Source organism: Chiroxiphia lanceolata, chromosome 2, assembly GCF_009829145.1.
Source record: "Chiroxiphia lanceolata isolate bChiLan1 chromosome 2, bChiLan1.pri, whole genome shotgun sequence".
Classification (NCBI taxonomy): Eukaryota; Metazoa; Chordata; class Aves; order Passeriformes; family Pipridae; genus Chiroxiphia; species Chiroxiphia lanceolata.
The window spans coordinates 83,694,660-83,718,427 of record NC_045638.1 but is presented as its reverse complement, the minus strand read 5'-3'; the positions used below and the strand labels follow the sequence as shown (position 1 = coordinate 83,718,427).

General features: G+C 37.1%; 1 protein-coding gene across 1 annotated transcript in view; it reads left to right on the top strand.

Annotated features, from left to right (window-relative positions):
• LOC116782243 (N-acetylated-alpha-linked acidic dipeptidase 2-like) overlaps nucleotides 1-21,099 on the top strand; it is a 36,353-nt gene extending 15,254 nt beyond the window's left edge. Inside the window, exons 9-20 of the mRNA XM_032678633.1 lie at nucleotides 52-150; nucleotides 1,828-1,913; nucleotides 2,523-2,642; nucleotides 3,050-3,132; nucleotides 5,796-5,859; nucleotides 8,539-8,606; nucleotides 11,663-11,754; nucleotides 13,181-13,271; nucleotides 13,934-14,198; nucleotides 17,288-17,369; nucleotides 18,269-18,361; nucleotides 19,846-21,099. Of these exons, the coding sequence (XP_032534524.1) occupies nucleotides 52-150; nucleotides 1,828-1,913; nucleotides 2,523-2,642; nucleotides 3,050-3,132; nucleotides 5,796-5,859; nucleotides 8,539-8,606; nucleotides 11,663-11,754; nucleotides 13,181-13,271; nucleotides 13,934-14,198; nucleotides 17,288-17,369; nucleotides 18,269-18,361; nucleotides 19,846-20,035 (1,333 nt within the window). The 3' untranslated portion in view covers nucleotides 20,036-21,099. The remainder of the gene's footprint in view (nucleotides 1-51; nucleotides 151-1,827; nucleotides 1,914-2,522; nucleotides 2,643-3,049; nucleotides 3,133-5,795; nucleotides 5,860-8,538; nucleotides 8,607-11,662; nucleotides 11,755-13,180; nucleotides 13,272-13,933; nucleotides 14,199-17,287; nucleotides 17,370-18,268; nucleotides 18,362-19,845) is intronic.
• Nucleotides 21,100-23,768: the final 2,669 nt, after the last annotated feature.

The following is a 23,768-nucleotide window of genomic DNA, read 5'->3' as shown; positions in this document are numbered from 1 at the left end:
AAGATTTTACCCTACTGTTTATCTGCATTTGTCTTGGTTTTCACTTTGCAGTGCAATGGGAGGACCTGCAGCTCCAGACAGCAGCTGGAAGGGAAGTCTCAATGTGTCTTATAACATAGGGCCAGGATTCACAGGCAACTCTTCTACAAGGTCTATTTGAATGCTTACCTGTTTATACAATATTGAAAAAAAAATCCCCACAAGAGAAAAACTGTGAAACAATACATCTAGAGATATTCTGGAGAAATTTACTTCCTTCAGAGTGGGCTGCACTGGACGATAATTTTTAGAATTTGAAAAAAATTAGATAATAAATGATGATAAGTTAGCAGACCAAGACACATGACAATGGCATTTGGCAATAATTTGTAATAAAGCAAAAGATCACTTTTCTATACTTTTCCACACGAAAAATAATTTCAGTTTACATGAGATATCATTCTATTAGGACTGGTAGTGGATCACACTTAACAGTCATTATCACTACCAAATCTCCTGACAAACAAGAGTGTGTCTGAATATATAATTTTGTAGACTCAATTTACCATTATTCTTTCCTGCTCTGCTTTAATACTAGTTGAAAATGAATAAAATAAGAATAAATAAATAAGAAAGCATATTTGACATAATTATGTGCTGTTTGGAATATCTTGAAGAGCAACAACGAGAAAACGATGTGATTCACCCACAAAACTCATACACACGAAATATTTTTGAATGTACTTCTTGACATTGTCCTACTCGTGAGGGTCACATTTTTAGTAAATATGGTCTAATCCTACATAGTCCTTTCTCAGAGTAGCTCTGTATCAAAATGAACCTTTTGAGTCTAGGAAAAGTCACTTGCACATGGAAAGTGTGCAAGTATATGCATGTTCAAAGCACTAGTGTCAGTTATTTCCTGGGCAAAAATCCAGTGGCTGTCCTGAAGTAGGTTTTGATTTTGACAGCTATGCAGATTTGCTGCTGAAAAGATAACTTCAGATGTGAAACTCTGGAGGTTTTGCCAGACCCAAAAAAAGCATTGTTTGGTGCTTTGTTTCTTCTATGGATTAAGAGGGCTGAATACTACATTATTTTTATCTCTTCTAAAACATAGGTTTCCTTTGCTTTTATAAAATTTCACAAGTGGAATTTACTGGGGAGGAGGGGGCAGGAATGAAGAGTTTTTACTGGGGGGGCAGGGAAAAAGTAAACTGTACTTCTAATAGAAGGTTCCCTGTCTCTAGTGGAAGGTTCTCTGTCCACAGCTAGGAGGTTGGAACTAGATGATCTTTAAGGTCCCTGCAAACCCAAACGATTCTACAATTCTACAACTGACAAATCTTGATCACTTAGATCTGCTGTCCTAAACAGAGAATTCAATTTATTCCTGGATGAATATTCCTAATGACCTTTTCCCCACATTCTATCTTATTAATGGAATTGTGCTAGAAAACCAAAGTGTATTCTTTATAAAAATATGTATATCCACAACTATAATTTTGATCAAAATATAAAATAAATGTATTTTTAATTACTGTGCATGCTTTTCAGTTTACTCCTCTTGTACCCAATTGTCTAATTGATTCCCATAAATATAAATTTAATAAATTCTGTAAATATTTTCAAATTTATAATTGGCCCACTTCATAGGGTTGTTTCTGCTGGCAGCAGGTTAAACAGAATAAAAAATGGGACGCTGAGACAAATGAACACACATCAGATTAGTGCTGAATACACAAAGCAGAACAGAAGCACAAACTCTTTGGCTTATATGTTATTAGCATTGAATTTTTATTGGCTTCTCAGTCAGAAATGGTTACTCCATACTGCCTTTCATTTCAGAAAAGTCAGAATGCATGTTCATACAAGTAATAAAATAACACGAATTTACAACATCATTGGCATCCTCAGAGGAGCCGTGGAACCAGGTGAGCATTGGGTGCTTCATGATTTTAATTCTTTCTTTATTTTGTGATTGATGAAATTGTTCTCATGTTGTAAGAAACTTTTTGTTGTAAGAAAGATTTTTAGATAGCTAGATAATATGGAATCTAAGTAATCCTTCATAGTGGCTCTCTCCCTCCCATTACACTGTTTATCATTGGCACTTCCAAGAATATATTTGAATGGGAGTACCAGAAAGATAGATGTCAGAGAATTTTTTTATAATGCCTGTCATTTTACAGTAGGCTTCTCCGTACATCATTCATACATTTTGCCTTTGCAAAAATAAACACAATGCAAAGTACAGAAAACTAGTGACGATTTGGGACCTTAAGATTCTACTATTGATATTTACTAGCAGGTCATATACATGAAAGACCTTTAGGTGGAAAAATATCAATTAAATATTTCTTGTCTTCAGATGTATATTTCAGTAGAGTAAGTGACTGCAGATTACCTAAAAAATAAAATTGTAACACTGGTATTGAACTTCATATTTTGTTTGATACAAGTAGGGATGCAATCAAAGGAAACACCAAAGATAACCCAAGTGCATTTTTAATTATGAATTGATATTGTATGCTTGTTTCCAGACAGATATATCATTTTAGGTGGTCACAGAGACTCTTGGGTATTTGGTGGTATTGATCCAACTACGGGTGCAGCTGTTCTGCAAGAAATTGTACGGAGTTTTGGTAAAATGAAGATGGAAGGTAACAATTATTACAGACATAAAATGATGGATATAGAGAACAGAAGCTCTGAGGAACACTGTTCCTGTTAACTGTTGTAGTTATTTAACTTTTCACTTCCACAGAAAGTTTTATTTCTAATTATGAAAGATGGAAATTTGTTGAAGAGGTGCATATGTAGCATTGCATATTGGCTGAATTTATTTCCTTATCAATGTAATAGTCCCCTCTTAGTTGTGTAGAGTAAAAATATTGCATTAAGAAGAAATGCCTCTGCAATAATATGTTCCTCTAAGGAACTCAGAATTTTTTTTACTGTTATATCAGTTAAGTGATATTTCTAAAAGGAATTTCAATTAACCGTGGTGATCTTTTACTAGACTTTCAAATTTTAACTTGAATTTTCAAGTTTAACTATGTGATTGCAGGTTGGAGACCTAAGCGAACTATTATTTTTGCAAGCTGGGATGCAGAAGAATTTGGATTATTGGGTTCCACAGAGTGGGCTGAGGTAAATAAAAAATGATGTAAAGTAAAGTAAAACTTGAAAGGGTATTGCAGGCAGCTGCAGTACCCAGCATCTATTCTTAGACTGCAGTCAAGTGCTTCATGGTAAAATTGGAGCACAGCAGGCTCCTTTGGGTGCTGTAAGGCACTCATGTACTTATGTCAATTACTTACTTATCTTCTTACAATGTATGTATACTAACTCTTCTAAGACTTAAAAATCTACTTTGATTCAAAGTTAATGTCCCTCAGTGGTCTCTATGTGGAAACCTATCCCTTCATTTAACAGAATTACAGCATTTTATATAACCCAAATTGGTCTGTTCTCTAACTCTCTATTTGAGAAATTCCTTAGTTTCTATAAAATTAAGTCCAGATCATGGACTTGTGATCCATAAGCGCTCTAAGCCCTTTGTATGGAAATCAATCCTCCTGGGCAAATGAAAGGATAGGTAATCTATGAGTGAATATTTCAAAATTCCCATTAATTCCAGCATTGTAGATTCTCAGGGGAAGAACAGTTTGTTAATTCTGTAGGTGGATCCCTGGCTATATTCCTGCCTCATAGAAGGATGTTGGGAAATTCAGAAGTGAGGTTCTGACTATTTTTCTCTTCTTTTTCCTGTTGGGCATGTTAAATTCTTAACCTTGTAAGTGGATTTGTTAAACCTCAATAAGAAATACAGGTCTTATAAGAGTTATCATTGCTTTGTCTGTAAAATCTAAGTTGGAAATAGAGCAGGCAGAAAATTGCCTAATAAAACATATTTCTGCTGAACTATTTCCATTTATTAGTACTGAACAGTTTAACAGAAATGTGTTTTTTTCTTCTATTAGAAATTTATTTACAAGGTAATATTTGTATATGTGGATAGAGCTTTCAAAATCTATAAATAAAACATTTTAATCTTTTTAGTTTAGTTTATTGTCATGTATTTCAGTAAACCACAAAATTATGCAGCAAAATGGCATGCATCAGAGGAGGGAACAAACCCAGAAATATGCAAAGGGATTCCATCATTCTATGAGCAACGCCGTTTTCTATTCCTATGAATTTGCACTAATTCTTTCTTCCATAAACTGTTTGATTTCCACCTGTAACAGTCTCTGCATCTTACTGTTGGTTTATGGGACATTAGATGAAGAAAAAAAAAAATTTATTTTAAATCATTTACTGAGAGATTTTAAAGAGTATTATCCCACCTGCATATGAAACTTTATTTATTATTTCTTTGTCTACATATCTATGTGCATATTTAGATGTTGTCAAGAAAAAAACCCACACAATTGTTTTAACTATGAGGAATATGAAAAAATGGTACTTAAAAAAATCAATTCCTCTTGAGTAAGTAATGAATAAATTAGGAGTTATGTTCAATTTGTTAAATATTGCTACTACTGTTCTGTAATTTTTTTGCTTAATAATTTGGTGTCTAGTAATGTATCATTCATTATTTCATGAAACAACAGCTGTACAAGGTTAGAAAACCATAAGCACAGTTCGTATTTGAACCTCAGTGTTTTGATATTATTGTTTCCTTGGTTTATCTTGGCGGTGTGCATTACTAGTTTTTTACAACTAAATTAGATTCAGTTTCTCTAGAGACATTCCTCACAGCTTACATTCTAATTTTCTGCACCTGCCAGATCTGTCATGTATTAAATCTTGAGGAAAATTAACCCATGGTATTCACTGCCTTCTGTGTAAGAGAAAAATTGCAACTGTGGCAACATCCTTTTGTTATACAGACAATCTCCACTGCTCATAAATGAAGGAATTTCTTTATGCTGCTAATATGACTTTGCAAGACCTCATGTATGCATGTGCAGGCTCACTCCCTCCCTTCGTATTCTTTTGTGGGATCTCCTCTACTGTTTTTTTAAAGATATTAATGTCTTTATGTATTTATCAGTTACCAATTCAATTTTTAGTTCACGTGACTTACAAATGATTATTTGGGTTACAAATTGAACTAACCTAATTAAAATATCTGTCACAAAGCCAAGACTTAATAAAATACCGCTTACTGATTAGAATATCAATTCAAACATAATTACCAGTTTGCAAAAAATAAAACAAGATGTGTGTATATATTTAGCATGAAAGCAATTCTTCGTGGACTCAAAATAGTCAGCTTCATTTTCATAGGGTATTTTACTGCTTTGACTCATCCCTTTTTGAAACAGAATAGTGTAGAAATGACAGCAGTGCTCAGTTCATCCGTGGTAAAATTGCATTTAATGCTGGGAGCACACATGAATAACTAGGAACTAAAAGCATGGAAGAATTCTGGCTGATCTCGCAGTGACATGTTGCATGTTCAGAAAGTCCCGAAGTGCAGAGTTAAAAAGCATGTACAGCCTTATTTTATCATGTTACAATTCTGTTCAATAATTTTCTTGTTCCATCTTGCTCCTGTGTGATGCAGCAGGCAGAACCTTCATTTTCTGGATATTTTCCACAACAAATTAAGTCACAGAAAGCACGAGTGAATTTCATATACCAAGATCATTTACCCATCTTCAAACAATATAATTAGTAAGGTACATAGTAGTATTTATCCTGACTGAGTTCTTAAAGGTAATGCTTTAAGAAATAGTGCACTTAATATGCTTTTCACTAAATGTCACTAATCGAAAGTAATGATTACACATTTACAACCCCAGGAAAATGCTAAAGTCCTTCAGGAACGGGCAGTTGCTTACATCAACACAGATTCTTCTATAGAAGGTGGGTCTTTTATTTTTAAATTTACCTTACTTCCCAGGCATAATTTTTATTTGTTTTTTCTGTATTATTTATTGCATTCAGAGCTGGAAAACATAAGATAGGTATAGCGATGTTCAGAATAGGTGTAGTAAATATAGAATTTAGTGGAGAGAAGAGAGAACAATTTAAATTCTCGTGTTGCTTTCTTTTGCAAATAGTGCCATCCTTGAGCTGCAGCCCATGTGTCTGGAGTCCAGAATGTCTCCTCTGGCAGAATGTTGTGTTCTGTGTTAACTGAGTGTTCTGTATATTAAACTCTCTCTTAACTGCGTTAGCTTTAATTTACAATCATGGTTTTGATATATGACAGTCTGCTCCTTGTTCTGGTCACAGTTCCAACTCCTTTCCCTATGGAATCATAATATTTTCAGGCACTAATTTATTATGTTTATAAGACAATTTGTGTCAAGACCTTAGGTTTACACTTGACGGAGGTGGGAGATGATTTAGTGCTTCGGGCCAGTGTGGTTATCTTTGTTCATTGCTGTGATCAGGGAGTTATATATATATTACAGCAGAGCTCTTCAAAAATAGGCACTGAAGAGTGTTTCACAAAAAACCTTATCCACCATTAGACCATTTACTGTGATCTTCAGACTGCAAGAATCTGTCATTCAGGAATGCTACTTACAAACTGGCCTTTTTGGGGAGCTCTACACTACAACCTAAATGACAAAATCCTTCTTAAAATATACTGGACTTTATTACTGAAGGGCCTCTTTCAGCACTATTGTCTGTGCTGAAAGAATAGTTAGAAGAGTCCTGTGAAGCTGCTCTGCATCATAACATCAAGTTATTCAAGTCATTAATGTTCCCATGTCAAACCCAACTTATTTGGGCTTCCTGTGTGTGAATAAAATGGTTATCGACAGGCATATTTAAGAACTCTTTTTGTTCCTGTCAGCTGAAAATGTTGTCCATCACAAAAGGATTGGAAAGAAAAAAAAGGCAAACTCAGTTCCTAAAGGCTCAGTTAGAGCTGAGGAATAAGGAGGGTTAGAGCCGTTCCTTCATTTATGCAGCCTACAAGCTGTGTAAAAAGTAGAGCAGAATTTCACGCCTAGAAGATCTCACAAATGAAATAATAGCTTTACAACTGCTTCAGATTCTCAGCATGGATTATAACACATATTTTTTTAGTTGGTTTGCAGCCAACATACTGCTGCCTTAACAATTTTCTTCTAAATCTTGGTTATTCAAACATGTCTCTTGCTTTATGCATTAAAAATAATATGAAAGTAAAACAACTGGAAAAGAAATATGTAATAAGGAAAAGGACACCATGTTAAGTACACCGGTTTAAGTATCTTGGATATCTTTCACCTGACTGAGCAGTAAAATCTACTGTAAAGTCATAGCATTCATGTACTCTGATGATTATTTTGTTTATCATCAAATGTTTTCCACAGCACTTATATCACATTTTGGAGAGCAAATTATTTCTCTTTATTGTCTTATAGCAATGAAAAGAAGGAGAGGGGTTCATCATTTTGAACAGTTTCATGACTTGAATTTACAGCTCTCAAATACAGACTCCTTTTAGAAACATCATTAACATTATCTTGTATTTTTTCTATCATCATGGACTTTTTCGTAATTGTAAGTCTGGCCCTAGAATATGATATGTAAGTACACACTGTGCAAAGTGTGACCCAAGGTCTAAAGCCATATCAAAACCTAATAACTGACAACTAATTACTAACAATAACAATAATTTAATAACTGTTATCTGAGAGCTTGTGGTTTTTTTAATGTTGTAGCCTTTTCATCCCTGTTCCCTTCTTTGTTGTTGTCTGTATTTGAGGGTAGAGGTGTTTGCTCACTGTTCTTGGGTGGCTGCAGTCTATAGAGAAGACTGTTTTAGACTTCTGGCTATCCCAAAAATGACCATAGTTCCTTTTGATGGCACTGTTGCTGCTGTAGCTGAGAACTTTGCTATGCAATACTTACCAAGCTCAATACAACCTGCCAGCAGCATGGAAACCTGATGGGGGTAAAGGGTAGATGCCACCACGTGATGGTAAAAGGGGAGGTTTAGGAGACAGAAGAAAACATTGCTCTGCATCTTTTTTGCCTACTATTTGGGCTAGACTTAGTTCTGAAATATAAAATGACAGATATCTTGCAACTCTCTTACTCAGAAGATGACCTGTCTTGTAGATAGAGTCTGTAAAAACATTGAAAAAGTACTGTCTATGGTAAAAAAAGTAGCTGAATTGAAAGATTTCTTAAAGCATCTTGTAGCAAATGTCTTTCCTCTTGCACACTTCCTGAAAGCACTAGCTTTATTTCTAACATCTTATTTTTTGCCTTCTGTTTAACACAAGCTTCAGAAAGCATATGAGTGACAAGGGCTTGTAGCTAATGAGGGAGAGTTAGGCGTATTTTAGAACTGTGGGAAGGCTTAATTATGTTCCTGTGCATGTACTATAACCAATCCATCACTGTCGCGCAGTGGCAAGAGCTCATACAGTGTGACCAAGTAATCTGTTTCTGTATATACTCTGAGGCAAGATCTAAATTCTTACCTTGAAATCCAGAAGTTTATCTAAGAAAGGACTGCAGGGTTTAATCAATTAAGAAGATAATGCCACTGGTACATGAAGGGAAAACTTCCACGTCTTTGTTTTTTTTTTTCAGGGAACTACACATTAAGAGTTGACTGCACCCCTCTTCTCTACAAACTGGTGTATAATCTGACAAAAGAGGTACAGAATCAGTGTCTACTATTTCTGACTTTCTAAGAATGTAAAACTGTAAGTTTATTGGATAAAATAGGATTATTGAATACTATTGGATTTATTTTATTACTGAGCTGGAAGAATCTTGATCCCACCAAAATCAATAGCAAAACATCCCATCAGCAGTACACAGTCCATGCTCACGCTTCCTCAGTATTCTTAAAGGTTGAAATGTGTCACTGACATAAGTGGAATCTTATTTTCAATATATAGTAAAACCAATCATAATAAAAACAAGATGATAAAACATTGGGCAAGATCAGTTTCTCTAAAGCATTGAAGGAAATAATTTTCATATTGGTTAGCTACCATTGCCTCTCTGTGTCTATTCCCCCAAATCTCCTTCATATCTCACTGAGCCTTTGAAGTACATAATAAAAATTGAAGGATTGAGCAGGTTTTGTAACAGGCCAGATGTTTATATTTGCATGATTACAAGTGGTCTAACCATGTCTTCTTTACTTTCAGCTCTCAGAATAAATTCTCATCAGGCTGAAAGGTTGTGATCCATTAAAGTATGGAACTTCCTTGTCCATATGAGGAGTTAACCAGATTAGGCACCTAGCATGAGTCATTGCCTCTATCCTCAGATCTACATTCATCTCAGTTAACAGAACACATCTCTGACTGACTTAAGCAATGTAGGCTCCCTTTAAAGGCATGGTGTAGAAATAAGTGCCTTTAGGATGAGATTCATTTGACCAAATGTGGTTTTCCACCTTTGGATGTACAGAACTCAAACTAATTTTTCCCCTGATATGAAGGGAACTCAGGTGGCTTGGTCCAGTATAAAAATCTGTGATTGCACTTGGTAGGATGACTCCAGCTACCAGTCTCCCATCCCACTAGATGCATTCATCCTGAGTTATTTTCAAAAGCGTTACTCTTTTAAAACCTGAAATGGCATGGTTTGGATCAGGGGAGGTTTATCTATGCCATTCTATGATTTTCTTTTCTACACTTTATTTCCTTATAAATTCTTTCTATCTTAACCTTTTCTTTCACCCTTGCAGGGGAAGAAGCTATGTTTATTCAAATGTTAGCTCTGACACTTTGCACACTGAAGGGCATTCTCTTTTGTATATAAAAATTTTCATGTCCTTAGTGCTGCAGGCCCTGGATAAAATAATTTACTTTCTGTCTGCAGCAAGCCACTTACCCAGGAAGACATTTTCCTGCAAAAGATAAACAAAATTAAAAAAGGTGCTCTGGACTAAAAATAGTACCTCCTTCTTGATCTTAAGTCAGCTATTGCTGGTTTGAGTAGAAAATTTCCATTAAAGTACCATGCAAAGTACTTAAGACTGACTTAAAAAAAAAATTCTTATTCTGTATTATGTTAACTTTTAACTGTAGAAGTATGATGTAAACAATACAACACCTGACAACCTGACATCTGATTATGCATGTCCAAAGGAAGGTTATTTCTGTTCATATTAAACAGTCCAAAATCAAAAGATATCTTTGATCTTGTTATTTTTTAGTGAGCCAATTCTCACCAAAAAGAAAAGTAGTGTACTCGTGAAGTGTTCTCTTTCAAGGAGTTCTGCATTTAACTGTGGTCCTCTGCGTACAGACGGTACATTTAGCTGTTGACTGTCTTTTTTGGCCTTGCTCCACTGCTAGGGTTTAGACATTTGGTCATCACCAGACAGTGTCTGCAATAGCTCAATTCCAATTCCCCTGTTCTGATCATCACTGCTTCAGTTATACTTAAAGAACTCTGCATGTTCCTTGAGGTAGCAGGAAGCTTATGCTGATTCTAGATTTGGATCTAAGTCAGAGCAAATAGTATGTTTTACTATGCTCTCAGTGTTGTACAAAGAAGCTGGGCAAAGGTTTTTACATGACCAGATGTGTCAGAATAATATTTCTGCCAGAGCATGGAGTGCTTTTGTTCCCATATGTCAGAGTTCAGCTTGCACTTATTAATGTGCTGTTTTCATTTTAGCCCTAGGACTTAACCAAAGTGCCCTGAAAATGATGGCAGCCAAGTAGTTATTTCACAAAGTTGTTATTTTTCTGCTAGCTGCTGACAACATCTCAGAGGTCAGAACTGTTTGGATTTTCAAGTTGGAGTCTGTATGTTTTTCAATGCAGAATTTAAGTCTCAGTAATATGGTGGGGCCATGTATCTAGCCATGAACATTTATGCTTTGTATTTTGGAAAAAAAATCCCAATCCTCTACATATCATAAGCAACCTTATATTTAAAGGACCATGTCTATTAAAGGTTGTTTAAGTGTAGATGGAGACCAAGGCTGGAGTCTTGATTTATTTTTACCTCTGCCACAGATTTTCTAAGAGCTTTGGTCAACTAATTTTACACACTTTCATAGTTTTTCTGGCAGCATGATGACTGCACTAATATTTACCTTTTCCATCCTGGTTACAGAGCTTTTTGGTTTTTTGAAGGTAAGGGTGAGACCTGCATTTGTACATACAATGTTTTACACAATGATTCACCAGTCTTGGTTGAGTTCCCTTGGCACTGCTGTAATATGACTGGTTTGGACCCTTCCTTCTAGCACAGTTCTTTTGTAACTTTCCTATAGAAAAAGCAATCAAATTTTAGGTTTAGCCTTGTTGAGAGAATATTGCTGCTGTGCAGGGCAAAGCTCCACGGGGTTATGGCTATCATCTCCCCTTGCCTGCAGAAAGCAGAGCAGCTGGGGCATCCTGGCTGCTGGAAGAGTCTCATAGTATTATATATGCTGTTGTGTGTGTACATACACAGTGCTATAAGGTGGTAAGAAGTCCTAGAATCCACTTCTTCCAGTAGCAGATGAGCTCTAGCTAGTATCCTTTAACCTGCTTTTCCCTACTGTCTGTGGTTGGTTCCAAGTGCCTGTAAGATGCTTTTTGTGGTTGGGATCCATAAATATGTGTCACAAATGTAAACAGTGCACGTGTACTTCCCTGCATGCAGTAATACTGTTGGTAAAGAATGATGCAGCTGTAAAGGGCTCCTTTGAATTGAGTTAGAGGTACTTTCAATGAGACTACAATATTTTCCTCTCCAGATTTTAAGTCCTGATGAGGGTTATGGAAATAAGTCTCTTTATGAGAGCTGGCTTGAGAAAGACCCTGGAACTGAAAATAATAGCTATCCAAGGTAAGATTTTAATTTGTTGGGGTTTTTTTCTCCCAATATTTTATCATATCATAGCATGTCTACTCTTCAGAATTTTTTGAGATGTGCTATTTATGACAGCAGTACAAAACCTTTTAGTGTAAGGTGACTTTTTAGCAACATCTTTTATAGTAAAATAAATTTTTTAAAAAAATTATGATAACATTATGAAATCTCATACTTTTAATTAGTAGAAAAGCAATTTGGAAAGCAATCAAAAAAACCAGGGTGGGGAAAGAGTTCAAAAATAGTTTAGTCACCAACTAGATGAGATAAAATTATTAGGATAAGCAAATGCTCAGTTGAAAGAAGCTACCTAGAGCAGTCATTAAAAAGCGGCCATTAAAAAACTTGTGATAATTATTCTTTGTTTACACAAGAGATATAAATGTATTAAATTACAAATCTATATATGAGGGTATTAAAACTTCATATTTGAAGGTACTAAAAGTCCTCATCAGTCTTTCAGCCTGTGACTCAGAGGGTTAAATCTTTTCCACAGTGCGGCATTACTCACATAAGGTAAACAGAATTGCCCCTCTGTGTGATTTGACCAAAATGTTCTGCATGTTTCTGGTCCTGCTAAGATGAGTTTCTGGATTCATGAGACTCATTGAGATTTCTTCCTTTTGAAAAAGCTACCAGATCTGATCTTTCTCAGTTGATACAGTTAGTTCCTTGCAGAAATTTATACTAACAGAAGAACTCCATCTGGAGCAGAAGAAACTTCCTTTTTTAGCTGAGAAACACAAATTATTCACCAGGCTAGACATATAAACCTAAAACTTAATATCAAACGTAAATATGTGAAGATACTTGGAATATTAGGCGTCTTTACTGCCATTTTCTGTCCCTGTCATGCCACATCTCCCCACCAGATGGCAGTAGTGACCCGTAGGTACCAATGTCGATCACTGCAGTGGAAATTATTTATCAGTCTTGGATTCTGCTGCCGAATGTGCCAAGTACATAAATACATCTGTCTTTACATATATTTCTGCCCAATTTATATTAATTTGGAAATAGTTGATTGATGTTTTAAGATGGCAGAGACACGTCTGATACAATTTTATGTCTCCTGTGCATAATGTGTGGTTTGTTGTTTTTTGGTTTTTTTGTTGTTTTTTTTTTGTTTGTTTGTTTTTTTTGAAATGTGATCAGTGTCATAATCAGGATTGCTACCTTCAAAAGATCTTACTAGCAGTATTGAATACTGAATCAGCATGTTGGAATAAAATCAGTTAAGTAATTAAGCTTGCCACTCATCTAGCCTCTGATCTTACCAGTGTCCCTGATGTGCCCTCCAGAAGAACAGACCTCAATTTCTCTGAAAAATCTGCATTTTGCATAAATTACTACTGCTGTTCAGTAAATGCTTTCACTAAGATGTTGTCTTTTCTACATGTAGAATAAATAAACTGGGGTCAGGCAGCGATTTTGAAGCTTACTTTCAGCGACTTGGAATTGCATCAGGCAGAGCTCGTTACACCAAGAATAGGGTAAGTCTGCCAGATTGCTTGAAGAATTTTGATAGTGCTGAGCAGTCATCCTGTAACAAGCATTTATTCAGAATTAATAAACAAGCTTCAAAGAATCTTTGACTGGATTGTATATCAGTGCCATTTCTTAATTTAGCAAGAAACCTAAATGTCTGTAGAAGAAAACATGTTACAGTGATGTTGTATATTCTATAGGATGTCAAGTTCACAGAAAGGTATTTATAGAATTAGATTGAAGGTATACAGTTCATTTCATCATGCTATTAGTAAGCTTTTTAATATACAAGTCTTCCATGATTGTGTTCAGAAATAGCTATGCAAGATAAAAAGAGGCTATGATTGAGGACTTTTGCTATCCAAAACCCAAAACTGTTTTCACTCTTGGTGAAGGCAACCTCTGTGCAATGGAGCTGAAGACAGATCTGTGTAGGTAGAGAGAAGGAAGCCATTTCACTTAATCCTGTGCAACAGTCCATGGATTCAGACTGGTTTAGTTTCTTAAGATGACCAAATAAAAATGAAGAATAGAAAATTGTGTTGTGTAGGAAATAGGTTTTTTGTTTTGGAAACTGTATGAAACATCATAGTCATTAAGTGATCAATACATCTCTTAACTGCAGTCAGAATACAGAGCACTGACAAATTTCCTTGATCTTTTCCAGAAAGCAGACAAATTCAGCAATTATCCTGTTTATCACACTGGGTATGAGACATTTGAACTAGTGGAAAAATTTTACGACCCCACTTTCAAGAAACAGCTAACAATTGCCCAGTTACGAGGAAAACTGGTTTATGAACTGGCAGATTCCCAGGTCATTCCATTCGACTGTCGAGATTATGGAGAAGCCTTAAAAGGATATAGCAATAGAATTTATAAATTGGCCAAGAAGCATGAAGAAAAGTTGAAACTTTACAAAGTGTCATTTGGTGAGTAATAGCCACAAGACTGTCTCTTACGTATGTTAATTAGAATCATGCAGGGGCATGTCATATCTGTTACAGCTCTGCAACTGAATTCCTTATTTTCCTGTTTGAATTTTGCCATCATAAGAAAGAGCCTCTAATTTAATGCATATTATTAAATATAGGTATTATTAAGGTGCTCATGGGCAGTCAGCGACCTCAGATGCAGAATAGAGAGATATCTCAGCCTGCTTTTCACTTTCTTGCTTAAAAAGGAAGACAAATTAAATGCTTATGGTGATTTCTTGGAAGTTGAGAGACACAGGCGCCTGCTCCTCCTGCGTCAAAGACTTCATCTGACCTCCAGGGAACTTGTTTACCGTCTGCCTCAGTGCATGGCTACCAGTTTTAGGCCACAGAAGCATTTCACTAGTTCTCCTGCATTAATACATCCATTTGCTAAGCACTTGAACACATTTCTCTGTAGCATATAAAACAGGTCTGAAGCAGCAGAGTGCTCTGGGTCCCAGGGCATGATGGCTTCCACAGTAATTTTCTCTCTCTCTCTCTCTCTCTCTCTCTCTCTCTCTCTCTCTCTCTCTCTTTCTTCTTTTCTCCTTCTTGCCTTGTTAACTTCTTGTGTTTCTGTACTAAGGAGATTTTTCAGTCAGTCCTAATTCGCTTGCCATCTGATGGACCAATAATTTAGAGACATAAATTAGCTTTTGGGAGATGCAGTCCTCTCTTGGACTATGCATTAGAAGTAACTCAGATTGAATCCACCTTTGGGGATAATTAAAAATGACATTTAAAACTTGATGTAATGGTTTAGGTGAAAAATTCTTGACTGTTTTTAAAAGACACCCCTTTTTGTAAAAAGGTCTCTGGATAGAGAGAAAGCCTTGTGTGATGGATCATCTAGTCTGAGATTCTGCATGACACAGGGATTTATTTCAATATTGTCTAGTGTTCACTGCAGCATATTTCAGCATATCTGAAAATTTTTTTTATAGTAATAGAACATCTACCAAAATTTATGTGAAATAATTTATTTTCATTATTTTTTTTCTCTATTTCATATTAGAAGTTGACCAAACTACCTTCTAACCAATGCATCTATTCTTGTTCCTAGAATGTAGAGGCAATATTTTTTTAGCTTTTTTTTTTTTTTTTTACACAAATACCACTAAACATCTCCTTAACAGCTTTATCAATGTGTAATTTTGACCATTTCTTTGCAAGGCATGTTTTTCAGTCTTTTCATGTCTCTTCTCTCATGCTTGTTGAGTTTTATTTCCTGAATGAAACTATAATTTCTAATTTTTTGTTTGTTCTATTGCATCAGACAACACTGAATGTCAGAAAATTGTTAATTAAACCAGAATAAATCACATAATTGTCCTTTAAAATAATAGATTAAGGGCTTTATTTGCTTTGGATTCATATTTCAGCTGTTCCTGTGCAACAATGAAGGCTAGAAACTTTTCTCATAAAATATGTGCTTGTAGTAATATGCTATCAGGAAATAAAGTTTGGGGAAAAAAGAAATGTGATATTTTCTAAAATAACCAATACTGACAATACTGAATAGCTATAGCGAACATGAACACAAAGTTTCTTACATATATTCAGATGACCTTTCTTTTTTTTTTTCCCCTCTTAAATCCCCTCCTACTGCTTCTGAAATATAATCTGTTGCTGCGATATAACCATGATGTCAGCAGGGCAGAACTCTGTCCTCTGGCAAACTTACAGCTATTGCCACAGTTGTGGACAAGTGTGAATTCTCACCCTCTCAAAGTGACATGGGGCTCTCCATGCTGCAGACCACAAACAAATTGCATACATAAAATCTGTGTCTCTAATTGCATAAACTAAACAACAATATTAATGCAAGAAGAAGAAAGTGTAGGCTCATGATGAGTAAATAAGTTTGCTAGAAACAGAAGAGCAAATGAGACTGAAGAAAAGCTTTCAATAGGAGTCCTGGGAACAGAAAGCATGTCACATGAAATTGGGTGATGAATTTATAAATGGTGAAGGGATAATAGTTGCCAACAGAGGACTGGATTTAGGAAATGATCTAATCTTATGTTCTATTTTCCTGTACAATCAAAGAGAGGATGCTCTGGTTTATCTAGTTTTCTAAAACTTGTGGGCAAAATGTACAAGGTGTAAAATTTCCTTCTTTGTAATTGAGTTGAGTTTTGGTGGGGCCAGAAGTTCTCCTCATAACATCCACCTGTTACTTATTCTGCAAAAATTACTTGTATAAATTGATAATTTTCACAGGTCTGTATTAAACAGAGCCTACCACAAGAAAATCATCAGAGCTGCTACTGCCATTAACAGGAAGACCTCTGCTTCTTTGGCTAAGTTACTCCATATGGCTTGGACATACTGCCAGGGGCAGGGCAGGAAAAAACAACTGCCATAGCTGCAGCTATGACTGCACATAATCAGGCACAGCAAGTAAAATCCCGCGGCAGCACTGCAGGACAGCACGTGGGGTTGTGGCAGAGACACCTCCTATGCTGTAATTCCAGCATGGAGCAACCACAGGACTCGACTACTTTAATCTACTGTGTGTATCACTGTGTTCCAAGACAGCTGTGTCTTTTGTACCTCACCTAATGCTGTTCAATACACATACCACACTCTTCTGTTATGCTTTGAATAGGACATCATGCTCCTAGAGCAAAATCCTGCTGTTCTTCACAGCCTTCTGGAACAGCTGATATTTTTCATGAAAGTCAGGCTTTTTATACCTAAACACTACAGTGCATCCTTTTGTTAAAAAGGAGACTGCAGATCTCCCAGTTTGCAATGCCAGCCAGTTTTTCCTTACCAGGCAGAGGGAAGATGTGAAAACTTGTGAAAACTTTATCATGCATTCTGCTTTACTGTTGGTCTCATTGCACAAGTCTATTACTGCTAGTAGTGCAGCTCTTTAAAGTCTGCACTGGGGAAACTAATCATTTATGGAAAGACAAAAAAATTAATGCTATTATATCAGCAAGACAAATTGCCCAGTTTCTCCCACTGGGCAACTCAAAGGTATATTGGGCTCAGTAAATATTCTAAAGTTGTTCACGAAGTCCTTCCTTTTCTAGATCCTCTTTTTTCTTCTGTGGTGAACTTCTCAAAGGCTGCTGATGAATTTCACAGGAGACTTGAACAAGTGGACAAGAAAGAGTAAGTATGAAAAAAAGTTTTATATATATATGCATGTGTGTTTGTGTGTGTATGCATATATGTACATCTGTCTTAGGTACCAAGGGTGGTTGTTCTTTCCTTCAAGTGACAACACAAGGAGTCTCTCTACAGAGCCCTTGAACTCTGAGACAGGCTAAGATAAATTAGCAGTGATGAATAGTATCAGCTTTAGAGCTTATTACAGGTGTCTGACATCAAAATTGTTGTAATACATGGAAAGGCAGATAGTCCAACTTTATCTTTCACTGCTGAGCTCTGTATTTAGACACCTACACTTGAGTGTTGTAGGTGATGCCAGAATTTGTACATTCAGCACACTTCAAGGAGAGAGGATGATGCTTCAGAGATATCTGTAGGATGCTTGCAAACCTAAGGGCCCTACGGGACTCCTGTGCTTTCTGAGAGCAGTGAGTGGAGGCCAGGTGCTCCTAGGCACCTAGTTAGTTGTGTTTAGGCAACTGAATCCCATCCTTACTATGTTACTGTACAGATTAGAACAGGAGTATGGACACTTGACTTATGGGTGGGCATCAAAATCTAGCTATCTTCACCTTGACCTAAATCTCAGTCTTCCTCTGCTCTCTGTTAAGTGAGATCTTTCTCATGCCATTTAACACTAAGCAAGTATCTGACACCCAAAACTTTCCCATTTTATTTTGCATAGTGTGAAATCTTGTTGTTTTCTAACACAGAAATTTCAATGCATTAATAAAACATGTATTGAATATCTCCATTTGCAAAACCTCATCTTTTTTTGAAAACTGTAGACCATATTTATCTTTTTTATTTCCGTCCAAAAAAGAGGAAAAGTGTTTAAACAAAACTGGGAAGTCACGTTTCCCCACTGTGTGAAATGTCTCTGTCTCCATCTTCCACAGTCCAGTCGCAGTGAGAATCATGAATGATCAGTTGATGTTGATAGAAAGAGCTTTCATCGATCCTCTGGACTTGCCAGGAAGGAGGTTTTACAGGTGAGGCAAGTAATTTCTCAACACATTGCTTTAGGTACGATCCAGTGAGCAGTAGATTTTGCTTATAATCCCCAAGGAGAATTCCTTGGCTACACCGGTCTTGTGGTGCCAAATTCCTCTCCTTGGGTCTGGCTCTCTGCTTTTATTAGCTTTGGTGAAACCACACCACCATCATACTCTGTGACTTCTACTAGCAGGTGTGAAGTACTACTGCTGGTACCGCTTGCTCTTTTGAACCTGCACAAAATGAGGATTGAGTGGAGAATCAAAAAAAAGGAGAAATGAGGGTAGAGTAAAAGGGAGATAAGGGTGAGAACAGATGAGTAGTGAGGGTCAGTTGAAGAGAGAAGCAGAGAAGAGAGAGCTTGAAGAGGGAGGGACCTTTCAGCACAGGACGGAATAAGGCCCATGAGCTGTGCTGCAGAGTCCCTTCTGTCCCAGGTTTAGCTGCTTCTACAGGTGGAATAGCTTAAATCATTAACTACTATATTCTTTCTAGAAACTCAGTGCTTTTATTAGTAATACCTGACAAGAAGCCAGCTTCTAGTGTCAGGTGTGTGACTACCTCACTTTGCTCTCAGTATCCCCCTTCTCCTAATGACAGGATATATCTGACTCACTGATTGATGGCTTTCATGTCAAGCCAGAAGTCCCTCAGGCAGGTAGAATTGAGAATCACACTTCCATCCTCCTAGGATAAACTGTCATTCACACTTTGGGAAGAATCAAATTGCTGCTTTCTACAGTTCTTCTTGTTGGGTGGTAGGTATCATTTAGAGCTGTCTGGATATTTTTTTTTTTTACTTTTTTAATTTCTTGCCTTTATTAAAGTAGTTTTAATGTTTATTTTGATTTGGGAGGACTCCTTCACATGCTGCAAATGTGCTTTGATATTTCATATTTAAAATCAAACCAATCTAAGAGAAGATACGCAGCTATCCATTATTTAGGAAAAAAAATCCTGCACAAACAAATAAAATTAATACGTTTTGTGCAGTTCTGATCCAATATGGTCACTTCTGATCTCTGAAGATTCCTAATTCACCCATAGATTTTTTTACCCTCTTTTTACATTCCTTTCCCAGATCTGCTGACCATCATGCAGCTACTTAGTTATTTTTGAGGTTTCTGTTCCATTTCTTATGATATGCCTATAACTAGTTTTATTCCCTTTTTCAGACTGCCAAATTAGTTCAACAGGTTTGTTGAGCTCCCATTTTCAAAAAGTGTAACATGGTTTTGTTTCTAATTAGACAAATGCATCATTTTTTCCCAAGAAGGCTACCTGACCTAAATCTGTGCCCTTTCACATAGATGTTGCCCTTGGGGCTGGTTCCTGTCCTTTTAAAGATATGTCCAGCTAGCTTTCCTGTGTATTTAGTAAGCTCGGATCTTCCTGGGATTCACAGATGTTCCCTACAATGAACACCTCCCCCATTAATAGTCTTATTAAGTATACTTATATTTTTCTTCTTTCCCCACAGACATGTCATTTTTGCTCCAAGCAGTCACAACAAGTATGCTGGAGAGTCCTTCCCAGGGATCTATGATGCCATGTTTGATATTCAAAGCAAAGCTGATCAACATGAAGCCTGGGAAGAAGTGAAGAGGCAAATTTCCATTGCAGCCTTCACTGTACAGGCAGCAGCAGAAACACTGAAGGAAGTAGCATAGGATGATGGCTTTGAAAACTCCCACATCAAAGTCTGACATGCAGAGTGGTCAGGCTACCGCAGTGACCCAGTCTCCTCTGAATGCCTGCCGTATCTCAGTTTCCAACCTTCCAAATGCATGCAAATGTGCTGGCAGGGTAAGCAGGAGCTTTGTGTGTCAAAAAACTCCTGAGCTAGAAATTACTACATCTCTGACACTGACAGAACTGCAACTTTATGAACAGCCCCAGATGGAAGCAAATTTGGATGTGGGGAGAGTGGGGAGGGTGGTGAGCAGGAACAATCAGTTCCCAATTAGAGTTTTCTGAAAGATCTGCCAATTTTGAGAACCTGTTGTTTTGGGTGGACCATTACAGAAACTGTTATTTGCCAAGCTACCTGTAACTTTTGTCCATAGCAGTGATCAACATCACACATTTTAAGAGAAAAAATATAACACTTTTCAGCCTGTGCCATCTTTCTTGTTCTGATAATTACTTTTATAATATAAGACATCAAAGGCACTCCTGTGTTTTAGAATATATAGAGCAGGACTGGTGAATGTTCCTTGCTCTGTTTTGCTCTCTCTTTTCCTGAAAAAAATAAAATAGTGGCCTTCCCACTGATGAAATCCGAAGCATGTTCTCAGGGGCGTAAATGCCCATCCCTCTGAAAGCCACTATGTATCTTCCTCCTTTATTTGCACTCTGGGAAATAAAGATTTTGAGGGATAACCAAAAGCTGTCATCCCTGCTCTTTTGGGCACTTTCACTAGTCCCAAACCCATGGCAGCTTTTGTTCCTATTTTTTCCCAGGAGATCTTTTTCATGCAGATACCTTTGTCCAGCTGAAAGAGCTGGAAGAAATTGTCACTATTGGCACGGGGTTTGAGATTATTCTGTGTTCAAATAAGACTTGAAGAAAGATTTTACATTCAAAGATAAACTGAAATGCATGAGGACGGTAATTGTGCAAAACTGTTAAATTTGTAAAAAAGAAAAAGGTTCTTGCTTCATTTGCCCTTTAGATGTAATTCTCATCCACATGCTTTACAACTAATAAAAATGCTACAATTTTATTCGATCACATTCCAGTTTGTGGGAGCTGACACTAACCAATTTCTTCTTTAATGTAAAATATACTACAGTTTTTCTCACGACCATAAATTGCACCGGGTTGTGGGAATAAAATCCTTTTTGTTTCATGGAGAATAGAACAGATGTGGTACTAAAAGGGACAGAATTAGAGAAACAGGACAGAGGAGTTGTTCTCATCTCAGATGCCTTGAATTCAAACAAGGGAACCAGAAATTACTATACTTCAGTCCTTTGGGAAGTTATTTTGCGGGATATATGCCATCAAGAAGAGAGGCTTTCATTGGCATCACTTCCAGTAAGCCTCTCTAAAAGACAAGGGATTGTGTACTTTGGATGTTGTTCTCATAATGTACTGTTCAGATGCTTTTCACAAATCAAGCCTCAGGCACATGAGGAGGAAATTACACTTCCACAGTCCATGCTTTACCTCTTCTGTTCAAAAACAGAGTGCTTAACTGACCTTGTCAGTACACACCTAAGAGAATGAGTAGTCAAAGCTGGGGACACCAGAAAAAGGAGACGATTCTCCCCCTCTTCTGGTGAGGCCCCATCTGGAGAACTGCATTCAGCTCTGGGGTCTCCAACATAATAGGGATGTCGGCTTGTTGGAGCAAGTCCAGGGGAGGCCACAAAGATGATCAGAGGGCTGGAGCACCTCTCCTATGAGGAAAGGCTGAGAGAGCTGAGGTTGCTCAGCTTGGGGAAGGAAAGGGTCTCGGAGACTTTATTACGGCCTTACGGTATATACAGTATATATATACAGTATATAAAGGGTCTACAAGAAAGCTGGAGAGGGACTGTTTACAGGGGCGTGTAGTGATAGGACAGTGATTTGTTCCTTCAAACTGGAACAGGGTAGGTTTAGAGTAGAAGAAATTCTTTATTGTGAGTGTAGTGAGTCATTGGAACAGGTTACCCAGAGAAGTTGTGGATGCCCCATCCTTGGAGATGTTCAAGGCCAGGTTGGATGGGGCTTTCAGCAACCTGGTCTACGTGTCCTTGCCTATGGCAGTGGGGTTGGAACTAGATGATATTTAAAGTCCCTTTCAACCCAAACTATTCTATGATTCTATGAACAGTGACTACATTTTTGTTGTTCTCTTTATTTCTACCTAACTGGGGATACTCACAGTTACTAAGTTCATCTCCACATCTGTAGCTGAAGTTATTGCTTAAGGATGTGATATCTTGCAAATGGTGACTGGTAATAATTGCACTGGGTTTTTTTCCCCTTTTTTCAAATCGTGCACTCTTCCTGCTCCATCATAACTTTACCTTAACTGCAATGGGCAGTAATAGAATGTGCTCCCAAGAGAGGGTTAGAATACCTAGATAATGGAAAAAAGCCTTTAGTGCCCCTTCCTTGTGAGCAGCAGGCAACTTTGGAACTGTCAGTGCTTGTTGCTTTAGGATCATCAGACAATAAGGCAAACAAGGAATTTCCACACAAAAAGGAAATATCTGACAAAGTGTGCCTCCTCCTTCATTTACGGAAATACCTTTAACAGTATAAACTAGTGAACAAATGTTTCACCAGTAAACATACTCTTTCAGCGGCAGCTAGCCTTCAAAGTTCTGCACCATTACCTTGCTGCTGCAAAAGAATATATAATCTCCTCTTGTTTCCCTGTGCAGTTGGAAGCTGTAAGAATAAATTACAGCTCACAACAGGCTGAATGCACAGCTGGCATCGATCGCTTTGTTCCTCTTGTCAACTTAACTGATAACTCTGTATGAACGTACAATTCATCCCAACCTGCTACATTCTAAGTATACAAATCAGCTTAAATCTATTTCCATTAGTGTCTATAAAGTTCTACTGAAGGAGAGTGACATCCAAACCCTCATAAATAAGGAAACCAAAGCACTTATAAATGGCTTATACTAATTGATTTCCACAAAATCCCATATTCTCAGTATCAAAAGGATCAGTTTCTCAGAACTGCGACTGCCTTTCCTTCCTCAGTGAGTAGAATCTTCTGTTCTACAGATGAGCAAAAAAGCAACCACTGATGTTCCTCAGCCCAAAGGCTGCTGTATTCATGTAACTTTGCCTGCCCATAATTTCAGAGTGTGGGAAGGGGATTTTTTAGATTCTCCTTAAAAATGGATAACACTGGATCACCTGCTCTGTCCTTTCCTAATTCCATTTATACAGTTCCTTCACTCAGCCTTGCTGAGTGAAGCAATCAGTCGATCCTACAGTTGGGAGAAACAGATCCTTCAGCCTGCAAAGTGACTGAGGCTGTAAAACAATTTGGCAAAATTAAACTTGGATGAATCAAATATCACTTGGGTATTTGGGTTGTCAGTTGTCTCTTTAGAAAATCAGTTTCAAAAGGACAGTGCCAGGAAGCTTATTTCATCTTGGAGACAAACTTTTTAGCAGGACATGTTGTGACAGTAAAGGAGGTAATGGTTTTAAACTGGAGGAGGGTCAATTTAGATTAGATGCTTATAAGAATATTTTTACGATGCACGTGGAGAAACACTGGAACAAGTTGCCCAGACTGATGGTAGATTCCTCATCTCTAGAAAGATTCAGGGTGAGGTTGGACAGGGATCTGAGGAATCTGATCTAGCTGAAGATGTCCCTACTCATGGCAGTGGGGTTGGACTACATGGCCTTTAAAGGTCCCTTCTAACCCAAACCTTTCT